Raw genomic sequence first — 21,880 nt, forward strand, 5'->3', positions numbered from 1 at the left:
GCATCCACCGATGATCCCATCCCGTTATTCATCATGAGATGTGTAAACCCTAAGGTGCATTGCATGCTCAATATATTTCAATTCTAATAAGTAATAGCGAACTTGATGATGAGACATCAACAATAAGTGGAAAGAAAAAAGTATCCAATAATAGCAGAATTTAACCGGATCATATTGAAAGAAACTTCAACGATTCCGCTCTTAGTATTGTTGGAGTGATTGGTCGTAATTTATATGATGTAAATCATTTTTTCAACGTTAATTCACCGTATAATTTTTTTAAAAATGAGGAGATATATATATATATATATATATATATATATATTTTTTTTTTTTCATTTTATATCTTCCAGGATCATATCCCCACACACACACACACACACAAAAAGAAAGAAAGAAAGAAAGAAAGAAGAAGAAGAAGAAGACTAATTAAGGCCATTTTATGTAATGATGAGCAACAAGGTGAAGATGGTGCACTGCACGTTTTATTTTACATATAAACCATAGTTTATACATCACAATCCCACATCATAGTTTATGCATCACAATCCTATATCTGATATCCCTTCACGTACATTTATTATAAGGCAAACTCACATAACAAAGCATTTTTATCAAGCAAAGCACGCATTATTAACACAAATATTACATATTAACGATGGACGTCCCGTTTCACCATTGCATGCTTTTCCTTTCCTTAATTAATCATGCCTTGATAAAGTGAGCATCAAGATCCTTGACGATGTTAACCATCAAACCGACGTATTTGTCTGGAGCTGCAACATTCTCAGTCAGTTTCTCATATTCAATCGACAATTTCGCAATGTTGCCTTCATCCTTTTGAGTGAATTGATAGACTGGCTTGAAGCTCTTGTAATACTGGAAAACATCTCCTTCCAAACCATTCAGTGTTATGGATTTGTTCTCGTCGTTAAACTCCACTTTTTCCTTGAATACTCCAACTTCGTCCCCTATGTATTCACAAGAAAGAAATCTATATATTAACCAAAGAAACACTAAAATAGACATTTGATAAACAATTTGTTTTAAGTTTTCACAAAAATGAAAACTGAAGTTATTTTTGTGAGTTTTTGTAAATTTATCTTGATTTTAATTTTCATTTTTTCAAAACTAAACATGAAATGGTTGTCAAAATGGAGTCTAAGTTTCAAATTTGAGTTGAACCAACTGCATTATTGTGGCACACCTAGATTCTTTACCGACATTTGAGTATTGAATTCAAAATCAGTTCCAATTCTTAAATATGATATATTGTTTTAATTATCCATTATATCAGTATGTATTTTTCACTCATGGGTTAGTTGTTCACTTGTGAATTAGGGTTCCGTTAATTGCGATCCTGCTGATATTGCTGAATTATGATTAACATATAATTGTGTTCTCGTCTTCAAGAAAAAAGATACACACCAAATACATATAGATATTTATATATTATGTACAGATGGCCTTACCTACACTGTAATTCCAACTTTTAATAGAGCCATGAGTTTCCCAATCTCCTTCATGCACCTGAACTCCCTGGATACAGCCAGAAGAAATGTTTGGGACGTGGTGAGCCTGTCTCTTGAAGATATTGTAGAACTTCTCAGCGGGTGCCTTAATTTCAATCTCAGTCTCAACCTTGCGCAGAGCCATGTTTATGATGATCCTTTGTTATGGTACTCAGCGATTCGTACAAGGCAGGCTCTTAAAGAAACTGAAGGGCTGCCCTTACTGCTACAATATTCAATTGTGTAATATTAATTTATTGGATAACTTTGAAAATGTAATGCTTGAAAGGATCACATGAATTTCATGAAACACATTTTTTTTTTTTTTTTTTTTGAGGAAACATGAAACACATTTATTTATTAAAAAAAAATTCAGATAAAGGAAATCAGACAAATGTCGTAATAACTTTCAGTTAAGTACATGATTTGGATCAATAATAATTCTAGGATGCTATTGTTGATATCTTAAAAAAATATTGTGCACATAATTTTTTCTATATATTTATAATGAAAAATACACTTGTAAAAAGTGCTTAAATAAGATCCTTTAAATAGAAAACTAGATTTTAATTCTTAAATAAGATGAAGTTTAGAAAAATGTCTTACACAAGATTAAAAGTTGATTTTAGTCCCTAGACTCTATCTAATGCCAGCATATTAAATGTTTCTCTTTTTTATTTATAATTTTATGAAAATATTATAAATATTAATTCTCATTATGGTAACTATCTTATATAAGAAAATATTTTCGTAAAGATTTTTCGGTACACATGTTTTTGCATATTTTCTTATGTGCCATTAATTTATTATAATATATTTAGGTACAAACATTTCGGTACATTAGGTTAGTATAAGATGTTTAGGTACAAACATTTCGGTACACTAGTTTATTATAATATATTTAGGTACCAACATTTCGGTACATTAGTTTAATATCATATATTTAGGTACGGAATTTTTCGGTACACTTATGTTTTTGCATATTTTCTTATGTGCCACTAATTCACTACAATATATTTAGGAAATGACATTTCGGTACACTAATTTAGTAAAATATATTATGATACGGACGTTTAATTAGGTAGACTAATTGGAAGAACTAAAATAACTATAATGAATTAAAATGTGTATAATAATAAATAATTTTAATTTTAATATAATGAAATTAAATAAGATATCTATTAAATATTAAAAAATAATATAAATTTGAATTAAACACACATTAGACGACTAAAATCAATATCCAATCTAACATTAGGTTTTTATTGAATTTTAATGTTCTTCAAGGATTAAAGTTCAAAAACCCTTTTTTTAAATAACAATAATATCACCCTAATATTAAAGTCACTCCCTATTTTGCTTAGCTTTTAGGTACAAAATGATGTGATTATTTCTTACTTTCGAACAGATAAGGTCCAAGAGAGTCACCATGAAATTATTGTAATCTAAAATATTAGTACAAGTGGCAGTACCCAAATTAACCAATCATTGGATTTTTTTTTTTTTTTACAATATTATATTTTACCTTTTCAATTATCACATTTTTGTCCCTTCTGGATAGATTAAAATTTAGGTATTAAGTTTGTTCTTTTGTTGAGAAGTCATCACCAACTCCCTTGCCCTATTATTTTTTATCAAGGAAAAAGAACTCCCCATTTTTAAAAGCTGTGTAATTAATCAAGTGCAACGAAAAAAAGTTGGGATTCACAATAAAATCAAGTGTCAATATAAAGAGTAGCTCAACATTTTATAAATCTTTGTATAGTTTGGTCCCTTACTTACGTGAGGCTTTGACCTCACATTTTCACACGCCCCTTCATGTATGACAATTTTCAAGCTGGACACATGAACAACACAAATAGGTGATGTGGAGTGGCTGTTGGGCACTTCACACATGGACCAACCTGTTTCGATATAATGAAAAAACTTCATGTTCCATCATAAAATCAATTGACAATACAGGAAGCAGTCTAACCTCTAATATACCCTTACATGGTTTGATCTCTCACCGATGTGGAACTTTGTCCTTACATCCTCACAGTGCATATATATTGGAGAACTATCGAAAGAAAAACTCAAAATTCATTGTGTAATTAACAGTGAGAATACATCCTGAACAACATGATTGTCAAAAGTTATACAAAGAAACTGATATCACAGTTAGGTTACTCACAATACCTTAAGGCATGCGCTAAAGAGAATTGGCAAGTTGTGTAGTAAATTGTTCATATGTATCGAGTTGGATAAATTTAGAATAAGATCTCCATTTGCACACCCATTTCTCCTTTTACACATTTTGAGTTAATTTAATTTTTTGAATTCTCTTTTAATTCAATCAATATGAATGACATAAATAAAAAAAATGTGAGAAAATATATGCGTCTATGCACTATGGGAGATCTTGCATTCACGTGATTGTAGTACTAAAACGTATTGATTACACCCAGTCATGTTCGTGTCAGAAATTATCTGTACGAACTCGTGTGTCAGCTTAGATGGATGAGCACTTAGTTATACTTGATTATCACATGATTATATTACTGGGGCATTTGATATATCATGACTTGACATAATTCTGATTATATTGCTATTGTACTTTTGTTACATACTTACGTATTATGTTTTAAGGAAACTATACTTGTTTTACAGCGAGGGGTTACTATGTTCGAAAATAAAAGTTTTCTTACAAACGTTGTTTTGCTGACCCACTCAACTTTGTTTTTCGCCCCTCCAGGTTTAGTAGCTGTGTTTATGTGTAAACGAGGATTTTGGCAAATCTCAATAGGTGGTAATCTTCAATGGTATAACCCTCACCCTACTTTATTGTACCATTCTTATGCTCTGCCATCACGTGTGAAAAGGGTTCAATCCCGCTCACCAACGCACTCTTTTGACTAGGCACTTTTAGGTTTAAATTTATTCACATCCTTTTAATACTACACTACACTTTATGGCTTCGTCACCCTCCAGGTGTCCACCAGCACAACTCGAATCGAAGTCCAAGTGTACATTCCGGGTCGGAGTGTGTCATATATATATGATGAGATCATACAATTGAGCAAATTAAATAATTTCAATGGAGAGGCAACAATCGTGACGGGCGAGCTAACTCTCCAAATCGCATTGAAATTCATATAACAAAAGATAAATCTTCAATCAGGCAGCCTCACCACATAATTTGTAGAAAAGCTTCTACAAACAAAGAGGAAATTAATTCTGCATTTGGAGTAAGATAACGCTCTACTAAAGATTTTAATAAAAGAAGTGAATCATACCGTATTGTTCACAATTAAAAATCTTTGCTCCCTGACAGATATGGGTATATGTACTCATATATGAAATTATTGGGGACAGAAAATTAAAAACAAGGTCCTGCCATAGACAGCCATGTGATATTCAACCCATGTCCAGCGGCCTATCTGAATTCAAGGGTGAATGAAACTAGAGTGGGAGAGTAATGGCTCTGTCTTGTATGGCCAAAGTATTAAACACAATTTAGTACATAACGGGCTGTGATGATTAATTGTTGTTGATCTAACCACAAGTCACTACTCATTACTGTTGAAGATAGAAACCATATCAGCAGAAGAATGTCTGTTAGAAATGCTGTTAGTAGCTGTTAGAGTTTGTAAGAGTTTGTTAAGTCAGTTAACTCCAGCTTAAGACACAAGAAAGCTCATGAGAGCTATATAAAGTTGTAGTAGTATCTATGTACTTCATTCAGAAGTAATACACTCAAATAGTATCTCTCTCATCAATTCCTTTCTTTTCTGCTTTCTCATTCATTTAATCTTTCTCTGAGTTCTTCATGTTCATCTGTTAACAGTTATAATATTAATTACATTTCACATAATAACATCTACAGAGAGGTTCTGTTCTAATCTAGGTATTAAACCACTTGCAGAGACTTTCCATTATCGTGCATGCCTTAGCATATCCTGATGGTGGTTTGCTCCATAATTTTCAAAGATTTGCTGGATAATGGTTTATTTTATTGGATTATCGAGTTTACCATCCGGATCTCACTTCCATTGTTTATCTATTTATATGTCGGTGGATCTTCAACTAACCTACCAGCTAGTAGCTGTTAAATGGAAAGTCTCACAGGATATGCTAATAATGGTTTATTTAAATTTAATAGTTTTTAAATGATAATGATGTGTCTGTGGATCTTCAACTAACCTACCAAATTTAATAGTACCAGCAAACTTGATGAGACATACCAGAATTCAATCGGATCGTGTTGAAAGAAACAGTAATGATTGATACCTCCATAGCATTATTGGAGTGAATGATTGTATATGATATCATAGCATTATTGGAGTGAATGATTGTATATGATATTAGATCTTTGGATTTGGCACGACGAAGTATGTGTATAAATATTACATAACGATAAAACTAATTTAGGTTTATATTATTTTAATTAGTGATAAGATTAAAGAAATCAATGATTTATGTTATCTTGCCGTATTTGTAACCTAAGGGCCGGTTTTTATTTTTGAAATGTTAGAGGTCTTGTGCGGAAGATAGTAGATGAGTCTTTGTATCATGCTACAAAGCTAAATTATAGGTCTATAGTTGTACTAATAAGTGATCTAAATGGAGTACTATTACTTGAGTTATAATTGAAATCAACAAAACTAACATATACGTCTATAGTTATACTAATATGGGAATTGGGTGTTCCCTATTGATATAACTGCTAGTGCCGCCCTTTCTGCTATATTCGCAATAATGTAATTTTTAGGATAGCATTGATGTAGTGGAAGTGACATTATTGTTTTAATTAAAAAAAATCAACAAAATCATGAAAATAAATAAATAAAAACAAAAGAGAGAGGTTGTATTGGCATACAAAATAAAATTGTGACACGTAAACAAATAATTGCCCATAAAATTGCTAAATTTGGTTACAATCTATTGATTAGTCTCTTGGGTTAGCTCTCCGATCTTTAGATATTGAAGAACGTTGAGGTTATACTATAAAATTAAAGGAAAACTAATGAAAAGTTCAAAAAGAATTTACTTTTAATGAAAAATGACAAATAAAGGTGCAGTGAATAGTACCAGAAAAAAAAGTAAAAATGTGGTTTTTCGTTAAAAGTAAACAGTACTGGGAGTGTTTCGTTAAAACTCCCTAAAATTAATTGACAATATAAGGAATAGCTTAACTTACTTATAAGCCCATGCAAGATCACTCATCCCATCAATGTGAGATTCATTCTCAACAAGTGTTGATGATTTGTCCGAAGTTGCAACATCCTCAGTTAATTTCTCAAATTCATTCGGCAAGTTTGCAAGTGGGTGAAGGAGCCTCAAACCCAAATTAGGAGAGATGCTTTATTTCCACTTGGGTAGTGTTATTCACACATTCTTTTTTACCTCCCACACGCACTTGTTAATTTTTGTCAATTGATCTTCTTCAATTCATTCTATCCAATACGACAAATTGAGAGAGGTGTGTGAGAGGTAAAAATGAGTGTGTGAATAGCACCACCCTTTCCATTATGGCAACCCTCCTTTTATGTTGGTTATGTTCAGCAAAAGAAAATTGTAATTGTCCCTTAATGACCAATTTCATCCATAAACTTTAATTTTAGCCAATTACCTTCCTAAACTCTTATAATTAGTCAATTCCCCCTATTGTTAAGTTTCTGAACGTCATTTTGCTTGTTTAAATTTTTTTTCTTTCTAAATTTAAATGCTTACTCTCTCTTTAGTCTCAACTCATCAACGACCAGGCCATGGAGGAAACCTACATAGGGTTGGGCACGGCCCAATTTTGAAGGAACCAGACCGGACCTGAGTTTAAAAGAAACGGGTCGGGCCAAGTCGGGTACATTATATTTCAATACAGGAATCGGACCTAACCCGGCCCATTTCAAATGGGCCGGTCCGGGCTGGGTCCACAGATTTTTTTTTCTTTTTCTTTTTGTTTGGGAAAATAGTAGCACAGGAATCCTGACCCCTTAACGTCTCCGCCTCCCTCCGCCAAGGCCACGCCCCCTCAACCCCGAATCCCTCAAGCCCCTGGAGTCCCAATCACAGGAATCACGACCCCTCAACTCCTCTGCCTTCGTCGGGGAAGACAATGCACGTTGACTGTCGAGAGAGAAGGAGTGAGATCGCAGAGAGGTGAGAAAGGGAGGAGGAACGGTCCACATGTGGTGATAGTGCTCGCCGGAGTGTACGCAAAGGCGGTGAAGGTTGCGGTGGGGTGTGGGTGTGGTGTGTTTGTTCTCTAGGAAGGAGAGTTGCAGAGATGGGGAAAGAAGAAACAAGGAGAGGAATAAGGGAGAAGGTTTAAGAGATTGGGGAAGGGGGAAACACAGGGAAGTGGGGGGTATGTCTGTGTGTTCTCGGAGAGGAAAGAGCATCGAGATAAGAGAGATGGAGACAAGGAGACAAGGAGAGAGTGTTCTCGAGAGTGAGAACTATCACGAGGGAGGAACAAAAGGAAGTGGCCTGGGAGACAGAACCCAACACAAGGGTATTTTCGCAAGTTGTATGATATTTTTAAATTGGGATGTTACACAAACGGGTCGGTTCGGGTACCCCTTTTTTTATACTTCTGAACCCGGCCCGCTCCTAAAATTTCAAAGCCCCACCCCGCCCCGTTTCTCTTTTTAAAAATTAAGAATCGGCCCGTACCCGTCCTGAACCTTCATTACCCGCTCCGACCCGCAGTTCCTATATCTGTTTACCCACCCCTGACCTACATCATTTCCACACTCACAACAATGGAAAAACAAAAACCTATTGTCTTACGATTTTACTCTACTTGTTTTGTCAGGAAAGACTGCTCCTCCACTGCCCCTAAATTCGTGGCCGCACATTTTCACCAGCTTAACCACTGTTTCTCCCACCACCACCAGAGGCCCAAACTCCCAATCACCACCCTCTTTTTCCACACATGGCAGAAATCTATAGGGTCCGATATCACCGATCTGGTTGATTGTTGGAAGAGGAGCGTTCAAGTTTGGAAATGATGGAGGTCTCCTACATGGCTTGGACGTGTAGGAGAGTTTCAGAGAGAGAATAAAAATTTATAGAAAAATAAAAAAAATAAAAATTTAAAGAAAAATAAAAAAAAAATAATAATAAAATAAAAAATGACTTTTCTACTCTTTGAAGCTGCAAACGAGGCAAACGTTAATGAAATGTTGGATGAAAAATTCAAAAACCTTAACAGCAGGGGACAAAACTGAATAATTATAAGAGTTTACGAAGAAATTGATTAAAATTAAAGTTCAAAGAAAAAGTTGGTCAAACTCTACAAATTTAGGGAGAAATCAACAAAGACTTCTCTATTTCATAGATGCGATTCATAACCATAATCTATCACATAACTATGCCATACATAGGACATCCCTTCGTATATTTCTCACAATACACACATACATAATTAAGAAAAGCATTTTATTTATGCACGTACGCATTGATGAACAAATGCATGCATGATTACATATAATTACGTTTAACAAGGCCAGTAGAAGCTCTTTCCAACCGTTGCATATGCTGCCCATATGGTTTTATTCATTAATTAATTCATTTATGCCCCGAGAAAGTGAGCATCTAGATCCTGGACGAGGTTAACCATCAAACCGATGTATCTATCTGGAGCTTCAACATCTTCGTTCAGTTTCTCGTATTCAATCCACAGGTTTGCAATACCCGTGCCTTCATCTTTTTGAGTGAATTGATAGACACCCTTGAATCTCTTATAATACTTGAACATTTCTCCTTCCAATCCAATCAGAGTTGCGGCCTTGTTCTCATCGTCTAGCTCCACCTGTTCCTTGAATATTCCGACATGGTCCCCTATATATGCATGCACGCATTCATGTTTAATTTCACCACACCAAAATATACAATCTTTCTCACTCTCTGTATGGTGTGTGTGTGTGTGTGTGTGTGTGTGTGTGTGTGTGTATACATAGATCGAAGCCCCTTCCAGTGATCAGGATCTTGCTCCATTGGCAAAAACAGGACAACATGACTGCATGTACGTAGGGAACATGTATTTACCGTATTGGAAACTCATAGCCCGGAGCAAAATTTGAAGGAAACAGTAACATAACTAAGAGGTCCTATGGTGTATATATACAAACATGCAAACTCATGCTATGAACGTATGATGACGTTGAGCACATCTGTTAAGGTCATACGTATATAGTTAATATTTAAACATGAATAAAAATTGAATTTGTACTTGCCTAGTTCATATTTCCAAATCTTAATAGAGCCATGTGTTTCCCAGTCTCCTTCATGAACATCAACTCCTTTGATATGGGCAGTAGAAATGTTTGGGATGAGGTGGGCGCTCTTGAAGATGTTATACAACTTGTCAACTGGTGCCTTAATTTCTATTTCAGTCCCAATTTTACCATGCAACACCATGTTTATGAGCAGTTTTGATGGATGCTACTCAGAAATTATAAGAGAAGAATGTTAAAGTGTGTGTATAATTTCGGCTCCTACCTCCTTAAATACAAGTGACTAGAGTTAAATTGCATAATATTTTAATAGTGGGTCATCCAATTTAAGAAGCATTTAAATCATGAAACACATGATAGACAGTACGTCATATATTTTTAAAATCATACTTCTTGAATGCAAAATCAACTCTTTAAAAATGAGATTCTTTATGAATTCTCTGCGATCACCTCACAGTTTAACATCAATTCTCGTATTAACATTGTAAAATATTGTGCCAAAAATATAAGGTGACAAAGAATCTATGAAAAGAGTTCCACTTTTGAGATTCTCCTTGGTATTTCTCTAATTGGAATCATATGAAGACAAGTTCACAATATGCATTGATAGATGGAAGGTTTGTTTATTTATCTCCGTTTTATAGTGTCTTTTCAGTTTTAAACAATGACAAAGTATATGTTATCAATTCACAATAGGACGGTATATGTTACCAATTCACAATAGGACGGTATATGTTATCAATTCACAAATAACATTGTGTGTAGTTTCCAAAAAAAAAAAAAAAAAACATTGTGTGTAGTTGACCATCACACTAGTAAAATATTGTGCGTACATATGTTTATTATCATTATTTATTTTTTCGGATAGATTGATTTGTAATGCGTCTGTTTTTTTTATCAGGGTTCTCTTTTTTTCTATTTTTTTTCCACTCTTCAGTCTTTTCCTAGTTGAATGATTACGATTAAATCACGTCAACATTTTGTATTGTCTTTTTTGTAGGAAAAGAAGAAAAAATGAAAGAGGAGAGAACCGGAGCTAAGGGAAATGGAATGAGAGAGAATCATTTTTCTCTATTTTTTTTTTGGCAAATATCAGTTTACTATCCTCATATTTTGTGATTTTCAACATTTAGTACATCAAGTTTTTTTCATCCCAGAATCATACCTAAAGTGTTAATTTTGAGACAGTCTCATACATCCGTTAGTCAAACTGTTAAATCTACCACTAACTGATGATATGGCGCTTATGTGGACAATAACTGAGTGCCACATGTCATTAAGGGGTCCACATGGATTTTTTTTTTGAGAAAGGGTTAAAAAAAAAAAACCGAAACCGTCTTCTACCCCCGCACCCTCTCACCCTCCCCCCCCCCTCTCTCTCTCTCTCTCTCTCTACGTCTCTCTCTCCTCTCTCCTCTCTCCTCTCTCTCTCTCTCTACCTCTCTCTCTCTACCTCTGTACCTCCCTCCATTCTCCAATCTAGCAAAGATTCAATCTTTTCCCAATTTCAAATACGGAGGAGAGAAAGCATCTTTCCCTCTTTCTCTGCAATTTCTAGGGTTTATTGAAGAGATCCCGACCCCGACCTGATCTTCTCCGCTACACCACCCATTTCCCACCACCATGATGTTCCTCGACAGCGCCCCGGTTTCTCAGAGCTCAAGCCTGCCTACTTTGCCAAAATCAGAGCCCGAGCCCACCTTGGACAAACCCTGCAAGAAGATCTTTCTGCCACTGATTTCTTCATCTCAGCCAGAGCAAAATCATGGGTTTTCTACATTTTTTGGTTTCTGGGTCTGAGAGTTGCTTTGTTTCTGGGACTTTACAAGGAAGAAGAAATGAGAAAGGAGGAAAGAAGGTGGAGAGAAGGGAGGTTGCTTTGTTTCGGTTATTATTATTATTATTAATTTTTTTTTTTGAACCCCTTCTAAAAAAAATATAAAAAATTCACATGAACCCCTTAATGACACGTGACGCCTAGTCATTGTCCACATAGGCGTCACGTCTTCAGTAAACGACAAATTTAACAGTTTGACTAACGGATGTATGAGTCTGTCCCAAAATTGACACTTTAGGTATGACTCTAGGACGAAAAAAAAAAACTTAATGTACTAAATTTTGAAAATCACGAAACATGAGAGTAGTAAACTGATATTTACCTTTTTTTTCTTTTTTTTTCTTGCTGCTAAAAAGTCATTACCAACTCCGACTTTCTAATAAAACAAAATAGAAATGATAAAAAAAAAAAGTAGGGGGATGACTGATGAGGTAAGGGTATCCACAAATGTTAGATTCACAAAATCTTGCTAAATTAATGTTTTTAGATCTATATCACTTAATACTACGGTCTAGTGATATTCATCTTTATTTGTAAGTGAGAGATCTTTGGTCCGATTCTCGCGCAAAGGCAAATTTGAACCACATTATTGATAGTCTATTGTGAAGCTAAGCACATCTCTTTCTCTTAGTGTAGATAATATCGTTTGTTAAAAAAATATATATTTTTAGATCTTTGAAGATTTTCATTGCCAATGGATCATCCCTGACTTGCATTATTTATACATATAGTCTATTCAGACCATAAAAAAATATTGTCTATAAATAATATCAATTATTTAACATTGCACCACGCTGCCACAGTGTATGAAGACTTGTATTACAAGAAATCGTTACGTGGAAGATTGGAGAAAGTGAATGGAAGATTGTATATACAACAAGTACCAATAATTCTCTTAAAAAACGCGTGAGGATGAATTTTTCCTCCTCATCCTACCACGAGTTTATGGTTCCAGGATGTGGATTGTGGACACTCCGTAATGTCTAATATAATGGTGGTTGCTGTTGAACAATCTTTTGTTTTGACAAGTTATAGAATATCCTGAATTCTCTAAATTACGGACGGAGAATTTGAACATAAAAAAAGATATTCTTTAATGTGTTCAGAACACAAGCACATACGTCATATGTCATTAAATAAGTAGAAGGATTCTTGACAAAAAAGATATTGTGGACAAACAAATTCGAGTCATTCATTCTCACAATACATGTTACACGCACTTGGAAGACGAAGTCAATTAATTTTCATATTTGAATCAGCATAAAATTAACTAAAAACAAGGGAAATTGGTCATTAAAGGACAATTACAATTTTCTTTTGCTGAATATAACCAACATAAAAGGAGAGTTGCCATAATGGAAAGGGTGGTACTATTCACACACTCATTTTTATCTCTCACACACCTTTCTCAATTTGTGGCATCAGATCGAATGAATTGAAGAAGATCAATTAACAAAAATTAACAAGTGTGTGTGGGAGGTAAAAAAGAATGTGTGAATAACACTACCCAATTGGAAATAAAGCATCTCTCCTCATCTGGGTTCGAGGCTCCTTCACCCACTTGCAAAATTGTCGAATGAATTTGAGAAATTAACTGAGGATGTTGCAACTTCGGACAAATCATCAGCACTTATTGAGAATGAATCTCACATTGATGGAATGAGTGATCTTGCATGGGCTTATAAGTAAGTTGAGCTATTCCTTATATTGTCAATTAATTTTATAGTATAACCTCAACGTTCTTCAATATCTAAAGATCGGAGAGCTAACCCAAGAGACTAATCAATAGATTGTCACTACTAGAATTATAGTTATAGGACACCAATATTTACACACCATTTACAATTGGTGACTATAGACATTAAGATGGCACTCTTGGCCTTTTTTTTGGTGTCTTTTTAGTTAATGCCACTAATACTAGTGGCCTTCCAATTTGAGATTGGTGGCCTTTTATTTTTGGTGTCTTTTAAGCTGAGATTGGTGTCTTGCTTTTGTGTAAAAATCTAAATCATCTCTCTCCCCCTTCACAAACGTCCAACACCTCATTCGCTTCATTCTCTCTCTCCTCTCGCTCTTCTCTTCACGCAATAGTGCCAACAACCGGAGTCGAACACAAACGACGGCGATGAGAACACCAATGACCGTCAACTTATGCCTCCAAAATCCTCTTCCCGTCCTCTTTCCAACTCCCAAGTTAGTTTCATCAAATTCGAAGTTGAATTTCCTCAATTTCATATCTAAGAAACGGTAACCACGGGTTTTTCGGCCAATTTACGGCCAAGCTTACCGGAATTGGACCTCGACCTAAGAGGTAAAGATAATCCTCTCCTCATGGGCTGTCCTCCAGTGTAAGTTCTTTTCCAAAGTAAAAACGTTCAGTTTTTTGATCGATTCTAGATTTCAAATCTTAATTCCATTTTTTGTATGCATGTCGAAGATTGGGAATGAGGAAGGTGAATCAAGGTTGCATGCGACCTGGGCCAAGAAGGATGGAAGCTTTTGTAGGTCTTAGTTGCTAGAAGAGGCAAGGAAGAGCGTGGCGAGGAGTGGGAAGGTGATGCATTTTGTTCTGGCGTTTGAGAAGCTGCTTTCGACTCTGAACTCCAAGGATTCGAATGGGGAGGAGAAATCGGCGGAAGAGATTGGGAAGAAGGTGGCGAAGTGGGCATTACCCGGGATGCAGCCTCTTTGTAAGGCGCCGGAAACACAGGTCTCGTCTTCTTTGTTTTTCCCGTCGGACTTGTTCTTAACGTTGAATAATCTCGGTCTGGATCGGCAAACTTCAGTCTCTTCTTCTTGGGATGGAAGTCTAGGAAGGTTAGCAATTATACTTGATTAAAGTTAGCATGAGAATTTGATGCACATCAAGTGTTTGTTGTATGTCCTAACTGAGTTTGGTTGTGCTCTTTTGACTAAACAGTGTCTCAAGCAGGACTTCGAATGGGAGGCAAAAGAGCCGAAGAAATGTAATTCTTGTCCTTACTATTTTTACATTATTTGGAGATTGAAAATGATTGACTAACTCAGGTTACCTCTGTATTCCGATTTGAATTTCAGAGCTCTGAATCTTCTAGCACAATCAGATGAAGGAGATGGAAGAAGAAGAAGCAATAGAGAGACACTAGTGCTAAGCCATTCAAGCTAACAATAGAGGTAAAGTGTGCTGAAAATGAATGGTATCGAAAAGCACTCGAAAGTTTACTTGGTTTGCGTTGCTTGTAACTTTGTTTTGTGATATCACTGCAGGAAATGGGAAGTCAAAAGGGGGAAGAGTTCACGAAGAAGCTACAAGAGATGATGATGGAGGAGGAGAGACAGCGGATACCAATTACTCAGGGCCTCCCATGGACAACTGACGAACTAAAGGTATAGATACCAATTCAATGTCCCAAATCACATGAAAAAAACTATATTTAAGTGATTTTATTGCTATTGCAAGACAGACAAGACCGAACCACTAACTTGTATGCATATCTTTGTATTTGTCATCTCAGTGCTTACTGAAACCTCCAGTAAAAGAAATAACAATACCAACAGACTTGAAGCTCCACAGTGACGTGCGGGCAATAGAGCGAGCAGAGTTTGACCATCAGGTGATTTTGAATACTTCACACTTAAGAATATGCGCTTTGTCTCTATATTTTCAATCACTCTCAGTTTAGTAGTGCATATAAACTCTGTTTGAAAAAATTATTTTCAAGTAGCATTTGGGAAATAAGTTTTGACTCGATTTTGTAGAATTAACTTTGTGACATCATTCTAACACGTAAATTACTTGTGGGGACAAATTTTGTAGTATAAATATTTCTGTTTGCGTCGTAACATGGAATGACAATCTTAACATGAAATGAACAACTGTGAGATATCTGTAAGGACAACTTCATGAAGTTGCTCTTCTTAAATATGTCGCTTTAGAGATAACAGATGTATACAAGTGTTGGTATGTTGGGCATGTGACAACGAATTGCCCTTCTCAATTTGGTTTTTATGTGTGTGCACCCATCAGGTGGCAGAGAAGATGAGCCTGTTTAAGCAATACAAGAAGGACAGAGAAAGAGCGCTGAAGGTAAAGAGTTATTGTACTTGATGAGCAATTTAGTTATTGAGATGATTAAACTCTTGGAAACAAGGTGTTCGAAAGTTTGGTTCCAACATTTGTACAAAATTCTATAAAATATCAGTTATGCAAATTTATAGTTGTATTCTTATATTTTAATGATATAACAATTTGTTTCTCACCAAAAATAGAAAAAGAAATATGATACTCCAATTTGGGTGCCCACAGAGGGCATCCTTTTTTTTAATATTATTTTGCAATTTTGCCACCGATGTGAATTAGGGTGGCACTACAGGAAAGGCACCAATGCAATATTGGTAGCCATTGTTACAATAGAGTCCTCTACATAGGCCACACTCTCTAGTTTAGTGGGTGCTTGGTGGCCATAGAGGTTTGCCACCAATGTGAGTGGCAACACTTGACAATAGTCACCAATGGAAAGGGTGGCTTATAGCCAAATTTCTAGTAGTGTGTGATCAAATTTAGCAATTTTATGGGCAATTATTTGTTTACGTGTCACAATTTTATTTTGTATGCCAATACAACCTATCTTTTTTGTTTTTATTTATTTATTTTTCACGATTTTGTTGATTTTTTTTAATTAAAATAATAATATCACTTCCATTCCAGCAATGTTATCCTAAAAATTGCATTATTGCGAATATAGCAGAAAGGGCAGCACTAGCAATTATATCAATAGGGAAAACCCAATTTTCATATTAGTACAACTATAGACGTATATATTAGCTTTGTTGATTTCAATTATAACTCAAGTAATGGTACTCCATTTAGATCACTTATTAGTACAACTATAGACATATAATTTAGCTTTGTAGCATGAATTTTTATACAAAGACTCATCTAATATCTTCCGCACAAGACCTCTAACATTTCAAAACCAGCCCTTAGGTTACAAATATGGCAAGATAACATAAACTGAAAATATGACTTTAGCCCCTAAAACTTAATTTTCTCTACATAAAACCTGATATAAGTTTTTTTCTTGAATAAAACCCATTAACTAGATTCACATCAGCAAATTCATTAATTATGTTTGACTTCACACATTAAAAAAAATTCTGCATGCCTAAAATGTCACATCTCGGTCCGAGAAGTGATTCGCCCTGGGCACTTCCCGGGCCGGGATGTGACATAAAATACCCCTATTTGAATATTTTTTTTATTATTCATAAACCCTCTTTGAATGTTTGATGTATATAATTAATGTCATGCGGATGGATGCTAAGAGAGAATTAATGATTTTACAAATAAAAAATAAAAAAAACATTAATGTTATAAATTCATTGCCTAATATATAATAACATAAAACATGTCTAATATATGTTATTATACACGCTTAATTAAGTCAATAAAATTATATTTTACATATTAATGTAGGTAAATTATTTCACACACACACACACACACACACATATATATATATATATGCATATGCCTGATATATGTAAAATTCATGCAAAATAATTTACCTACTAAAAAAACCATTTGATTCAAATAGTGCACGTACTATTAAAATTTTAAAATGTTAGATTGCTTAAAAAAAGAAAAATAATATACCCAGTATATGTAAAATACATGAAAAATAATTTACCTACATAATAACAAACCCATATACACAAAATACATGCAAACTAATTTACCTTATAAATTCATTGTTTAATTTTTAAAAGAAACAATGTTTCTACTAGGTTTTTTTTTTTTCCAAAAATAAAGTACCTATTATTTAATTTTTACGAAAATTGTGCACCTATTGTGTAATTTAAAAAAAAAAATTTACATATGGTTTATTTTTTTATGAAAATAATGTAACTAATTGTTTAGTTTTTACAAGAAACAATGTATCTACTAGTTTATTTTTACCTTTTTTTTTTTTTTTTTTTTAATTTTCACAAGTTAATGTATCTACTTTATCAATAGAATGTATATTGAACTTATTAGATTTGGATTAGGCGATTTCACATAAAAGAAGAAAAGAACTTCTTTTAAAAAAAAAAAAAGAATTAAAAGCAAAAAAAAAAAAAAAAAACTTAAACTAATTGAATGTTGTTGACAAACAAAAGACAATAAATTAAAAGTCTACAAAAAAAAACCATAATAGCCATAATATGTTGGTGGCATGGTGTTGTTAATAAATTTAAATGTATGGACATCTTTTATCTTACATGGCATCAAATTCAAAATGTGGGTTTTATTTAGATGTTTTAATATAGGTGGGTTTATGTCACATCCCTGCCCGGGGCAGATCACTTCCCGGGCCTGCTCCACCACCGTAGCACGATATTGTCTGCTTTGGGCTTACCATTCCATCACGGTTTTGTTTTTGGGAACTCACGAGCAACTTCCCAATTGATCACCCATCATGGGATTGCTCTAGCCCCTTCTCGCTTAACTTCGGAGTTCCGATGGAACCCGAAGCCAGTGAGCTCCCAAAAGACATCGTGCTAGGTAAATATGGGAATATACATATAAGGATCACTCCCCTGGGCGATGTGGGATGTCACAATCCACCCCCCTTAGGGGCCCGACGTCCTCGTCGGCACACCACAGCCAGGGTTAGGCTCTAATACCAAACTGACACATCCTGGCCTGGGGGGACCACTTGGCCTCGTGCTAGGTAGGGATGAGAATATACATATAAGGATCACTCCCCTAGGTGATGTGGGATGTCACAATCCACCCCCCTTAGGGGCCCGACGTCCTCGTCGGCACACCACGGCCAGGGTTAGGCTTTAATACCAAATTGTCACATCCCTGCCCGGGGCGGATCACTTTCCCGGCCCACTCTACCATCGTAGCACGATATTGTCCGCTTTGGGCTTACCATTCCCTCACGGTTTTGTTTTTGGGAACTCACGAGCAACTTCCCAGTGGGTCACCCATCATGGGATTGCTCTAACCCCTTCTCGCTTAACTTCGGAGTTCCGATGGAATCCGAAGCCAGTGAGCTCCCAAAAGGCCTCGTGCTAGGTAGAGATGGAAATATACATATAAGGATCACTCCCCTGGGCGATGTGGGATGTCACAGTTTATGTCTAGAGTTCAACAGTTGTAAGGGGCTAAATCTAAAGCACCCTAACATAAATCATTGATTTCTTTAATCTTATCATTAATTAAAATAATACAAATTTAAATTAGTTTTATCGTGATGTAATATATACACCCACACACACACTTCATATCCAAAGATCTTAACGGCTTAATATCATATACAATCATTCACTCCAATAATGCTATGGAGGTATCAATCATTAATGTTTCTTTCAACACGATCCGATAGACTTCTGGTATGTCTCAGCAAGTTTGCTGGTACTATTAAATGTGGAATGTTAGTTGAAGATCCAAAGACACATCATTATCATTTAACAGCTACTAAATTTAAATAAATCATTATTAGCATATCCTGTGAGACTTTCCATTTAACAGCTACTAGCTGGTAGGTTCGTTGAAGATCCACAGACATATAAATACATAAACAATGGAAGTGAGATCCGGATGGTAAACTTGATAATCCAATAAAATAAACCATTATCCAGAAAATCTTTGAAAATTATGGAGCAAACCACCATCAGGATATGATAATTAATTAGCTAAGGCATGCACGATAATGGAAAGTCTCTGCAAGTGGTTTTTTCTCCTTTGATATGCTATTATCTTTTGGGCCAGTCGGATTAGCATTTTCCTTGGTTTAATACCTAAATTAGAACAGAACCTCTCTATAGATGTTATTATGTGAAATGCAATTAGTATTATAATTGTTAACAGATGAACATGAAGAACTCAGAGAAAGATTAAATGAACGAGAAAGCAGAAAAGAAAGGAATTGATGAGAGAGATAATATTTGAGTGTATTACTTCTGAGTGAATTACATAGATACTACTACAACTTTATATAGCTCTCATGAGCTTTCTTGTGTCTTAAGCTGGAGTTAACTGACTTAAAAAACTCTTACAAACTCTAACAGCTACTAACAGCATTTCTAACAGACACTCTTCTGCTGATATGGTTTCTATCTTCAACAGTAATGAGTAGTGACTTGTGGTTAGATCAACAACAATTAATCATCACAGCCTGTTATGTACTAAAGTGTGTTTAATACTTTGGCCATAGAAGACAGAGCCATTACTCTCCCACTCTAGTTTCATTCACCCTTGAATTCAGCTAGGCCGCTGGACATGGGTTGAATATCACAAGGCTGTCTATGGCAGGACCTTGTATTTAATTTTCTGTCCCCAGTAATTTCATATATGAGTACATATACCCATATCTGTCAGGGAGCAAAGATTTTTAATTGTGAACAATACGGTATGGTTCACTTCATTTATTGGAGGTTAAAATCTTTAGTAGAGCGTTATCTTACTCCAAATGCAGAATTAATTTCCTCTTTGTTTGTAGAAGCTTTTCTACAAATTATGTGGTGATATATATATATATATATATATATATATATATATATATATATATATATAGACGTACTTGGAGAGTTAGCTCCCCCGTCACGATCTTGCCTCCCCACTGAAATTATTTAATTTGCTCAATCATCTCATCTCTATCTTTCAAGTATATAATAATAATAATAACTAATAACTAATAATAGAGTAATGCTAAATAGACTAAATTTGTAAATGAAATTTACAAACTAAATAATGTATCACCAATAAAAATAAGCACGTTAATAAAAACTCAATCATCAACTCTTATGTCATTTAGTTAAAAAAAATTTAGTCACTCTAGAATTACACTTAATAATATGCTATAGTAGATATATACAATCAATCCTTTTATTACCCAAAAATAATACTCTTACTACATATTTACACCATCATTTGTACCATCTTTTTAAAAGCAATGAGACCCACATGTTGGTGGTGGGCCCTTTCTATTATCTACTATCAATTAATAACATATTATGAGTGGAAAACATGCAGTCACCCTCTCCATCTATATAAGTGCAAGGCTCCAGTAAGTATTATTCAAACTAAGAAGTACTATATAGGGTAAAGCACTCCACACCTCCTATAATTTGCAAACACGTTTTTTTGGTGAAAATGTCTAGCGATTGTGGTAAGGTGGAGGCCGATGTTGAAATCAAGGCTTCTGCTGCCAAGTTCCATGAAATGTTCACACACAAGCCACACCACATCTCCAATGTCAGCAATAGCAACATTCAGGGCTGTGATCTACATGAAGGTGATTGGGGAACCATCGGATCTGTGGTCTACTGGAATTATTTCCACGGTAAAACCCTAACTACCTTGCTTCAATTAATATCGACTGTATTACTCTTCTATATAACCCTAAACCCTAAAATATACAAACAACATTTTATACTAAATTTATCTAAATTATGGAGAGGGGTTTTGAACTTAAGTGCAGTGGGAGAAATACACAGTTCTAGCAAACTTAACTAAGCTGAAGCTTGTGATATTATATTAATTATGTGAGATTTTCATGCATGCAGATGGAAAAGCCAAAGTTGCTAAGGAGTTGGTTGAAGCCATAGACGCTGAAAATAATCTGATCACTTTCAAAGTGATTGAAGGAGATCTTATGGAGCATTACAAGAGCTTCAAGATCACCATTCACGCAACTCCGAAAGGCGAGGGATGCAACGTGCACTGGACTATGGAGTATGAGAAGCACCATGACGATATTGAAGATCCACATACATTGCTCCAGTTTGCAGTTGAGGTCTCCAAAGATATTGATGCTCACCTTACAAGCACCGATGCAAAATAAACACAGAAGGCTTAAGGCTTAATTATATGATCTGTGATTAATCTGTGTGCTGCAATCACGATCTATCTGCATGTGTGTGATTAATAAAAACATTTGATATGACGACTGTTTCGTTCGTATCAAATCATGTTTGTGTGTTTATTTATATAAGATGTGCATGGGTTAAGGCTACCTCATCGAACTTTTACTTATTAGTGTATGTCCTTTATTTCATGTGATTATATTATCTTTTGCAAAAATTGTGGCTTTTTTATGTACCCATCAGCATCAATCATAAATGCTAAAATGAAAAAAATTATATAGTTGATCAACCTCTTTTTCTTTTCTTTCAATTGTTTGATATAGTGAGGCGCGGATTCAGCCCAAATCTAGGTTAGGGATGCGCCATTTAAGTAGGAGGATGGTTGTTTAAGAGTAGATTAAAGGTAGGACATTTTGTAGGTTGGGATGGGCTGGAGCACACCCTAGACACCCCTCGGTTTGGGATGCAAAATATAT

The 21,880-nt window shown here is 35.0% G+C and overlaps 4 protein-coding genes across 4 annotated transcripts; 2 read left to right on the plus strand and 2 right to left on the minus strand.

Moving 5' to 3' along the window:
- Positions 1-671: 671 nt before the first annotated feature.
- On the minus strand, positions 672-1,656 carry LOC137737473 (MLP-like protein 329). Its single transcript, XM_068476964.1, has 2 exons — positions 1,473-1,656; positions 672-971 (listed from the first exon to the last, which is right to left on the minus strand). Exons 1-2 carry the CDS (start codon positions 1,654-1,656, stop codon positions 706-708), a joined length of 450 nt encoding a protein of 149 aa, XP_068333065.1. The 3' UTR covers positions 672-705.
- Positions 1,657-8,976: 7,320 nt separating this feature from the next.
- LOC137737472 (MLP-like protein 328) lies at positions 8,977-9,914 on the minus strand. The gene is made up of 2 exons (XM_068476963.1): positions 9,731-9,914; positions 8,977-9,335 (listed from the first exon to the last, which is right to left on the minus strand). Exons 1-2 carry the CDS (start codon positions 9,912-9,914, stop codon positions 9,067-9,069), a joined length of 453 nt encoding a protein of 150 aa, XP_068333064.1. The 3' UTR covers positions 8,977-9,066.
- A 4,210-nt stretch (positions 9,915-14,124) lies between these two features.
- Positions 14,125-15,654, plus strand: LOC137736389 (microtubule-destabilizing protein 60-like). The gene is made up of 5 exons (XM_068475666.1): positions 14,125-14,384; positions 14,625-14,691; positions 14,814-14,933; positions 15,062-15,160; positions 15,574-15,654. Exons 1-5 carry the CDS (start codon positions 14,125-14,127, stop codon positions 15,652-15,654), a joined length of 627 nt encoding a protein of 208 aa, XP_068331767.1.
- Positions 15,655-20,641: 4,987 nt separating this feature from the next.
- On the plus strand, positions 20,642-21,634 carry LOC137737471 (MLP-like protein 31). Its single transcript, XM_068476962.1, has 2 exons — positions 20,642-20,881; positions 21,105-21,634. The coding sequence occupies exons 1-2, from the start codon at positions 20,692-20,694 to the stop codon at positions 21,380-21,382; spliced, it is 468 nt and encodes a 155-aa protein (XP_068333063.1). The 5' UTR covers positions 20,642-20,691; the 3' UTR covers positions 21,383-21,634.
- The last annotated feature ends 246 nt before the right edge of the window (positions 21,635-21,880 follow it).

The sequence above is a fragment of the Pyrus communis genome, chromosome 6, assembly GCF_963583255.1.
Source record: "Pyrus communis chromosome 6, drPyrComm1.1, whole genome shotgun sequence".
In the NCBI taxonomy this organism is placed as follows: Eukaryota; Viridiplantae; Streptophyta; class Magnoliopsida; order Rosales; family Rosaceae; genus Pyrus; species Pyrus communis.

What these genes read in the sequence shown, in the direction of transcription:
- LOC137736389 (XM_068475666.1), top strand. Translation starts at nt 14,125, where the DNA reads ATGCATTTTGTTCTGGCGTTTGAGAAGCTGCTTTCGACTCTGAACTCC. An exon ending in TGGGATGGAAGTCTAGGAAG is followed by an intron (nt 14,385 to 14,624) that starts GTTAGCAATTAT and finishes TTTGAATTTCAG; the next exon opens with AGCTCTGAATCTTCTAGCAC. An exon ending in GGACAACTGACGAACTAAAG is followed by an intron (nt 14,934 to 15,061) that starts GTATAGATACCA and finishes TTGTCATCTCAG; the next exon opens with TGCTTACTGAAACCTCCAGT.
- LOC137737472 (XM_068476963.1), bottom strand. Translation starts at nt 9,914, where the DNA reads ATGGTGTTGCATGGTAAAATTGGGACTGAAATAGAAATTAAGGCACCA. An exon ending in GATTTGGAAATATGAACTAG is followed by an intron (nt 9,336 to 9,730) that starts GCAAGTACAAAT and finishes ATGCATATATAG; the next exon opens with GGGACCATGTCGGAATATTC.
- LOC137737473 (XM_068476964.1), bottom strand. Translation starts at nt 1,656, where the DNA reads ATGGCTCTGCGCAAGGTTGAGACTGAGATTGAAATTAAGGCACCCGCT. An exon ending in AAGTTGGAATTACAGTGTAG is followed by an intron (nt 972 to 1,472) that starts GTAAGGCCATCT and finishes GTGAATACATAG; the next exon opens with GGGACGAAGTTGGAGTATTC.
- LOC137737471 (XM_068476962.1), top strand. Translation starts at nt 20,692, where the DNA reads ATGTCTAGCGATTGTGGTAAGGTGGAGGCCGATGTTGAAATCAAGGCT. An exon ending in CTACTGGAATTATTTCCACG is followed by an intron (nt 20,882 to 21,104) that starts GTAAAACCCTAA and finishes TCATGCATGCAG; the next exon opens with ATGGAAAAGCCAAAGTTGCT.